General features: G+C 41.0%; 1 protein-coding gene across 2 annotated transcripts in view; it reads right to left on the bottom strand.

The window, feature by feature from the left end:
- kctd7 (potassium channel tetramerization domain containing 7) overlaps positions 1 to 7,810 on the bottom strand; it is a 15,949-nt gene extending 8,139 nt beyond the window's left edge. The window contains exon 1 of one of the 2 annotated variants that reach the window (XM_062046567.1): positions 7,242 to 7,810. In XM_062046567.1, the coding sequence (XP_061902551.1) occupies positions 7,242 to 7,553 (312 nt within the window). In that variant the 5' untranslated portion in view covers positions 7,554 to 7,810. The remainder of the gene's footprint in view (positions 1 to 7,241) is intronic. The other variant, XM_062046566.1, reaches the window with a different exon arrangement.
- Positions 7,811 to 8,588: the final 778 nt, after the last annotated feature.

Below are 8,588 nucleotides of genomic sequence, written 5' to 3' on the forward strand. Positions count from 1 at the left end.
TGAAAAATGAAGAAAGACAAAAGAAAAAAAAAACAGCCTGCATGGCAGCTTTTGTGTCAAGATTGCAACTTTTTCTCGTTAGATTTGACCTCATTCCATTTTTTTTAATGTTCTTTTATATTTTTACAATAGTATTTCCAGAATGTGTGGCGGGCCGGTAAACAATTAGCTGCGGGCCGCACTTTGGACACCCCTGCCTTACGGCAAAGTTGAGATTCGGTGCCTCACGCCAACTTCACGCTTCACGTACGCACATTTCTACAGGCTTTGCAAACTTTGGCGACACATCGAGGTGGTCTTTCCAACTTTGCCAACATTCACTTTTTGGATGTCTATTATTTTATGTAGACAATCATTTTGCCACCTATTGCTGTTATGTGTCGCTATGACTCCTTGACCCTGCCGGGCGGACAGCCACCACCGGTGGTCCCGGCACATTGGCAGCGGGGACCGGGGATGAATGCCCAGACTTCAGGTCACGTACGGCTGCCACCGCAAAAAGCTCTCCTGCATTGTAATAATACATTGAGTAAACAAGCAAGAGTCAAAGTCTTTTGTATTCTTTTTGATAGTGCTGGATAGGGTTGTGCGGTATACCGGTACTAATAAAGTGCCGCAGTACTAATAAATCACAAACAGTTCTATACTGCCTCTGAAAAATACCGATTCCCTTTTTATTACAGGCATGACGGCGCGCCATTGCTGGTTTTACGAGCAGAGGAGTATGTTCGGCAACGCACACTCACGGAGTGCTTACAAGCAGAGACATCGTGCAGACAGAAAATATAGAATGGACGCATTTTGGCTTAAGAGCGATAGAGAAGCTATAACACTGAAACCCCGCTCAACAAGAGGTGCTTTAAAACATGGCTAGCTCGCGAGCGGCTTACGTTCAGCCGCAGTCTGCAGTGTTTTAGCTACGTCTAAATCACTAATCCTCGCCTCCATGGCGACGAATAAAGTACGTTTCTTACAAGTATCATCCCTGCAGGACGAGGAATAGCTAAACATGCATTACTACATACTCTAGGACAGGGGTGCCCATGGAAATAAAAATTATTATTATTTTTTTTTTTACCCGAGACTACCTGCGGGCTGGATTTTGGACGCTGGCGTGGCCATAGTTTGGGGACCACTGCCCTTAGAAGATACAATAGCTCACTGGTAACAACAATGTAAACAAATGTCATGGATGGATCGACACCTGACATCTACTGTAACAATACCAAGTACAAGAACATATTTAGTCATACTACAGTGATTACATCAAGATTTGTTATCAAAGTCCGCTGGGATAGGCTCCAGGGGCCTCATGTAACAAGTTGCGTGGATTTCCTACTAAAAATAGACGTACGTTCAAATCCAGAAAGCTACGTACGCAAGTAAAAATTCAGATGTATTAAAGTGTGCGCACGCACAAATCGTAATCAACGTCAGCAGTTGGCTTGACATGGCACGCTCAGACCACGCCCCCTTTTAAACACAAAACTCATATAGGAGCTCTACAAATCGTGGCCAATCACAGGTCAGTGGGAGGTGCTTGTTTCTGGTGTTTCGACCGATCGCCAGCGGGCTGAAATACCTGTGTGCTGCAGGAACCGCGGGCTGAAATAAAAAAAAGGAATGGTCGGGCATCAGGACGAAGGTGAGGAAGAAGATGGATGTACAGTACAGGCCAAAAGTTTGGACACACGTTCTAATTAAATGTGTTTTCTTTATTTTCCTGACTATCTACATTGAATGAGCGATGAATGAACACATGTGGAGTTATGTACTTAACAAAACAAGGTGAAATAACTGAAAACATGTTTTGTGTTCTAGTTTCTTCAAAATAGCCACCATTTGTTCTGATAACATTTTCGCACACTCTTGGCATTCTCTCGATGAGCGTCAAGAGGTAGTCACCTGAAATGGCTTTCACTTCACAGGTGTGCTTGAAGCACATCGAGAGAATGCCAAGAGTGTGCAAAGCAGTAATTCAGAGCAAAGGTGTTAAGTACATAACTCCACATGTGTTCATTCATAGTTTTGTTGCCTTCAGTGACAATCTACAATGTAAATACAGTGTTTCCCATAAACTGCCAAGATACATGTGGCGGTGGGGGCGTGGCTATGGGCGTGGTCAGCATGACATCATCGAGTAATTTGCATAATTTACTACAATGATATGATTTTCTCTAAAAAGGCTAAAAAAATGTTTACTTACTAATTAATAATAACAGTTTTGTTTTAAACATCCATCCATCCATCAATTTTACAATATAATTACAACACTTTATGTACATATTTATATACAGATTTGAACAATAAGTTATTCACTGAAACATATTTATTAATTGTGGTTCTTACAAAAAATACATCTTATAAAATATAAAAGCTAAAATGTCTCTTAAAGCTCTGCCCCTTTAATTAGTGCATACTAAATAATTTAACTTTAGCCTACTACTACAACCATATTATTTACCAGCAACATAAAGTGAAACAGAGGCAGAGGTGTCCTGCCACAGTCAGTAACAAATAAAAAGAAAACAGTAGTGGTCAAATACAAATAAGGCAACAAGAGAAGTATCCTACACTTCTCTTTTGTAAAGTAAATCTGAACAGCCTATATGGGCATCTACATCAACTATATGATTTGCCTGAGAAGCTGGACAGGACAAAAAAATATATATATATTTTTTTTTCTTCTTTTTTTAATTTGTGGCGGACGTAATTCTTTCCTGGCGGGCCGCCACAAATAAATGAATGTGTGGGAAACACTGAAATAATCATGAAAATAAAGAAAACACATTAAATATTGAGAAGGTGTGTCCAAACTTTTGGCCTGATATAAAGACGATATCCCTTCCTTCTGAGCGATTTGTGTGCTCAGAAAAGCTCAAAATAATGTAATCTTGCAATCATTTAATTGCAATCACACAGAGAATATGAAAGACAGACTCTTGTTTGATGATTAGTCAATGTATTATGACAACCCAGGAGAGCTTCTTGACATCGGCCAGTGTGCCGCGCCCATCCGCTGCTTCTGTCCAGGCACAGGAACACGTTTTGACATTAATAGGTGGCAAAATGATGGCCTAGATGAATTCATATATGTCCTCACAAATATTATGAATATGAAGCGTTAAACGTATCGGCGAAAAAGTGAATTGAGTGTCCTTGCCTCAAACTTTTTTACAGTGTTGAAATTAAATGTTGGCAAACAGTCAAAATATCCACAGCCTGTAGAAATGTACGCAAGAGCCATGAGACAGCTCACATTTCCACGGCAACGTCAGTCTTGAAACGGTTTTATCTTTGCCGTGAAAAAGGGCGTACGCCAGGTTTTTGTGCGTAAGCAAGCTTGTGGTCCCTGCAACACTGAACAGGAAAAGCGGTGTAGAAATGGAGGTGTGGATGTATTGTAATGCAAGTAAGGTACACTTCCACATCCATATTTGATTACAATATGTTATATAAAATAAAAAAAATCACACTGACATATCTAGCACAATTAAAGGCTGGAGACTTGTTCATTTGAGCTGATCAGCATACTTGCCAACCCTTCCAATTTTCCCGGGAGAATCCCGAATTTCAGTGCCCCTCCCGAAAATCTCCCGGGGCAACCATTCTCACGAATTTCTCCCGATTTCCACCCGGACAACAATATTGGGGGCGTGCCTTTAGGGTCCTCTCTCACCTGAAACCTTCACCCTTTAACGGCCGCATGCTGTCCTCAGTCACGTCCGCATTTCCTCCATACAAACAGCGTGCCGGCCCAGTCCCATAACATCTATGGCTTTTGGAACTCAGTGCACACACAAGGTGCGCACACAATATCCTATCTGGATTCGATAAGGAATCGGTTCGATAAAAAGATTCGCTAATGGCATCGACAATTTCTTAACGAACATCATCCCTATCCCTATCCCTATATGTATATATGTATATATATATATATATATATATTAGGGATGTCCGATAATGGCTTTTTGCCGATATCCGATATTGTCCAACTCTTTAATTACCGATACCGATATCAACCGATACCGATATCAACCGATATATGCAGTCGTGGAATTAACACATTGTTATGCCTAATTTGGACAACCAGGTATGGTGAAGATAAGGTACTTTTTAAAAAAATTAGTAAAATAAGATAAATAAATTAAAAACATTTTCTTGAATAAAAAAGAAAGTACAACAATATAAAAACAGTTGCATAGAAACTAGTAATGAATGAAAATTAGTAAAATTATCTGTTAAAGGTTAGTACTATTAGTGGACCAGCAGCACGCACAATCATGTGTGCTTACGGACTGTATCCCTTGCAGACTGTATTGATATATATTGATATATAATGTAGGAACCAGAATATTAATAACAGAAAGAAACAACCCTTTTGTGTGAATGAGTGTAAATGGGGGAGGGAGGTTTTTGGCTTGGTGCACTAACTGTAAGTGTATCTTGTGTTTTTTATGTTGATTTAATAAAAAATAAAAAAAATAAAATAAAAAACGATACAGATAATAAAAAAAAACGATACCGATAATTTCCGATATTACATTTTAACGCATATATCGGCCGATAATATCGGCAGGCCGATATTATCGGACATCTCTAATATATATATACCGTATTTCCTTGAATTGGCGCCGGGAATATAGTATTCGCCTGCCTAGAATTACAGCTGGGTCAAACTCGTTTCGCAAAATAATTAGCGCATCCTTGGCACTTCCGCCGGGTCAAATATGAGTCATTAAATGACTTCCGCCTCCTGTTGGTAGAGGGCGCTAGTGATCCTTCTTGCGACTGCTGGTACTGCAGAAGAAGACAACACGCAGCAAGAGTGAGCAGCCATTGTTTGCTTGCACTTTTACCATGGAGGATTACATATCTAAAATAAAACACTTTTCTAAACTGGACTTTCAATCGAAGCAGGAGGTAATACTTAAAGGAAGATCTCCATCGAGACAGAGAGCTTATGTGGTAAATGACTATTCTAGCTGCAAATGTCTGGTTTTTGGTGCAATATCTACATAGGTGTATAGAGGCCCATTTCCAGCAACTATCACTCCAGTGTTCTAATGGTACAATGTGTTTGCTCATTGGCCCAGAAGGCTAATTGATGATTAGAAAACCCTTGTGCAATCATGTTCACACATCTGAAAACAGTTTAGCTCGTTACAGAAGCTACAAAACTGACCTTCCTTTGAGCAGATTGAGTTTCTGGAGCATCACATTTGTGGGGTCAATTAAACGCTCAAAATGGCCAGAAAAAGAGAACTTTCATCTGAAACTCCACAGTCTATTCTTGTTCTTAGAAATTAAGGCTATTCCACAAAATTGTTTGGGTGACCCCAAACTTTTGAACGGTAGTGTATATATATATATATATATATATATATATATATATATATATATGAATGACTGCAGGGCCACAACATTAGGTACATCTGCAGACTGCAGCACGGATTTCATATTTCATTCATTCACAACTCTAACACGAACATTATTGTTTTTGCACTTTTTGGCTTCTTATTAAATAACTTTTTTAAATAGATTCAATCTTGCACGTGGAAAGTTTAAGTGTGGGCTTTAGTTGATATAACACTCCCGTCAGGGGGTGCATTAATCCAGCACAACAGCGGCGCATGGACTTCATTTATAAGTAAAGTTAAGACAATAATAACATTTTTTTAATTAAATGTGCTTTTTTGTGTGCTACAGTTTGTATGTGTAAAGTAAAAGTTAAGTTAAAGTACCAATGATTGTCACACACACACACTAGGTGTGGTGAAATTTGTCCTCTGCATTTGACCCATCCCCTTGTTCACCCCCTGGGAGGTGAGGGGAGCAGTGGGCAGCAGCGGCGCCGCGCCCGGGAATAATTTTTGGTGATTTAACCCCCAATTCCAACCCTTGATGCTGAGTGCCAAGCAGGGAAGAATGCTGGTATGAGCTTTTAAACATAACCCGTTAACTGCTGCCAATCAAATGGTGAATAAGATACTCTTTAGGGTTCATATGTTTGCATACTTGCCAACCCTCCCGTTTTTACCGGGAGACTCCCGGTATTCAGCGCCTCTCCCGATAACCTCCCGGCAGAAATTTTCTCCCGACAAACTCCCGGTATTCAGCCGGAGCTGGAGGCCACGCCCCCTCCAGCTCAATGCGGACCTGAGTGGGGACAGCGTGTTCTCACGTCCGCTTTCCCACAATACAAACAGCTTGCCTGCCCAATGACGTCATAACTGTAGAATGATCGAGGGCGAGTTCTTCGTTTCTTATGTGGGTTTATTGTTAGGCAGTTTCATTAACATCCTAACAGCGCGGTAACAACACACAACAGCAGCAGTCACGTTTAGTCTACCGTAAAGCAGTTCGTCTGCCGTAAACAGCAATGTTGTGACACTCTTAAACAGGACAATACTGTCATCTACTGGATAGCCTCCAGAACACTGACATTCAAGTATTTCTTTTATTTATATGTATAATAAAATATATATATATATATATATATATAATATATATATATATATATATATATATGTATGTGTGGGAAAAAAAATCACAAGACTATTTCATCTCTACAGGCCTGTTTCATGAGGGGTTTCCTCAATCCTCAGGAGATTGCAGGAGAAAATCTCCTGAGGATTGAGGAAACCCCTCATGAAACAGGCCTGTAGAGATGAAATAGTCTTGTGATTTTTTCCCACACATACATATTACACTCTACCACGGTATCGAGCACTATTTTTTGGATAATCTAATTAAGACATATATATATATATATATATATGAAATACTCGAGTTGGTGAATTCTAGCTTAAATATATTCCCCTCTTAACCACGCCCCCCCACCCACCTCCCGGTATCGGAGGTCTCAAGGTTGGCAAGTATGTATGTTTGTAAATCTGACTGTGATGAAGTCAGTGCCTCACCAGCCATGAACCTCACCGCACGTCACTGATCTATATCTATATCTATATATCCCCCAGCGGGCGTTTTGAATATCTCCCTAATTTTGAGGTCTCAAGGTTGGCAAGTATGCTGATCAGTGTTCAACAGCATGAGCAAGGAGAGGATTATGCTGCCATGTCCGGGTTCATTATCAGGCTGGTCAATCAGAAGACAACACTTGTCACGTGACTCGTGGTCAGCCAATCAGAAGAGAGCGAGCCAAACCAGCACCATGTTGTTGTTTAAAATGGACCCAAATATTTACAAAACACTGTTGGTGAATGCGGGCCGGGGCCTACCTCCTGCTCCTGTCCGGCCTCAGGCGGGGAGAGGGCGGGCTTGCTCCAGGCGTGGCTCGCCGCCGGCTTCCGGAAGTCGTCGTCGTCCGTCCCCTGCGAGCCCGCCTCCGTGGCATCGCTCGGCTTCTCCGAGTCACCCGCGGCCGAAAACACCACCATCACTCTGGGCAGCGGCAGCGTCCGCCGCTCCTGGATGAAGCGTCTCACCCGAGAAGTGGCGGCGGGCAGGGAACTCCTGGAGGGGGACAGTCGCTCCCTGCCGCCGCCGCCGCCATCACACATGCTGGAGCCGCTGGCGCCATTGTGCTGCATGCGCTGATGAGGAGAGTGCACCAGCCGCTATTGCTAGCATCAACAATAGCAATATTAGCTATATTGGCAATGTTGGGACTCCCGCGGCAACACACCAAACTCCGAACAAGCCCGACGACGACTGCGTGTCTCAGCCCGGCGTTAAACCAGCTAATGGCGACCTTGTTTCAAATAAATATAAGCAGTTTAGGAGTGGGCGTGTTGTGTGTTTCATCCCAACGTTGCCAGCGTTTCAGCTCGTACGTACTATGGCAGCGCTAATCTGTGACGTCATCACGTCGAGGCACGCTCGTTTTTTTTTTTTACGCCGACCAGGAAGTAAACGATCATGTACCTGGACTACAATTATTTATAGGGATGTCCGTTAATGGCTTTTTTTTTTTGCCGATATCCGATATTGTCCAACTCTTAATTACCGATACCGATATCAACCGATACCGATATATACAGTCGTGGAATTAACACATTTATATGCCTAATATGGACAACCAGGTATGGTGAAGATAAGGTCCTTTTTAAAAATAAAATAAGATAAATAAATTAAAAACATTTTCTTGAATAAAAAAGAAAGTAAAACAATATAAAAACAGTTACATAGAAACTAGTAATTCATGAAAATGAGTAAAATTAACTGTTAAAGGTTAGTACTATTAGTGGACCAGCGGCACGCACAATCATGTGTGCTTACGGACTGTATCCCTTGCAGACTGTATTGATATATATTGATATATAATGTAGGAACCAGAATATTGATAACAGAAAGAAACAACCCTTTTGTGTGAATGAGTGTAAATGGGGGAGGGAGGTTTTTTGGGTTGGTGCACTAATTGTAAGTGTATCTTGTGTTTTTTATGTTGATTTAATAAAAAAAATGTAAAAAACGATACCGATCATTTAAAAAAAAACGATACAGATAATTTTGGATATTACATTTTAAAGCATTTATCAGCCGATAATATCAGCAGGCCGATATTATTGGACATCTGTAATTATTTACATTATTTACTGAACTTGTGTGAGCCTATGGCTTTACAC

The sequence above is a fragment of the Entelurus aequoreus genome, linkage group LG05 (assembly GCF_033978785.1).
Source record: "Entelurus aequoreus isolate RoL-2023_Sb linkage group LG05, RoL_Eaeq_v1.1, whole genome shotgun sequence".
NCBI classification, from domain to species: domain Eukaryota; kingdom Metazoa; phylum Chordata; class Actinopteri; order Syngnathiformes; family Syngnathidae; genus Entelurus; species Entelurus aequoreus.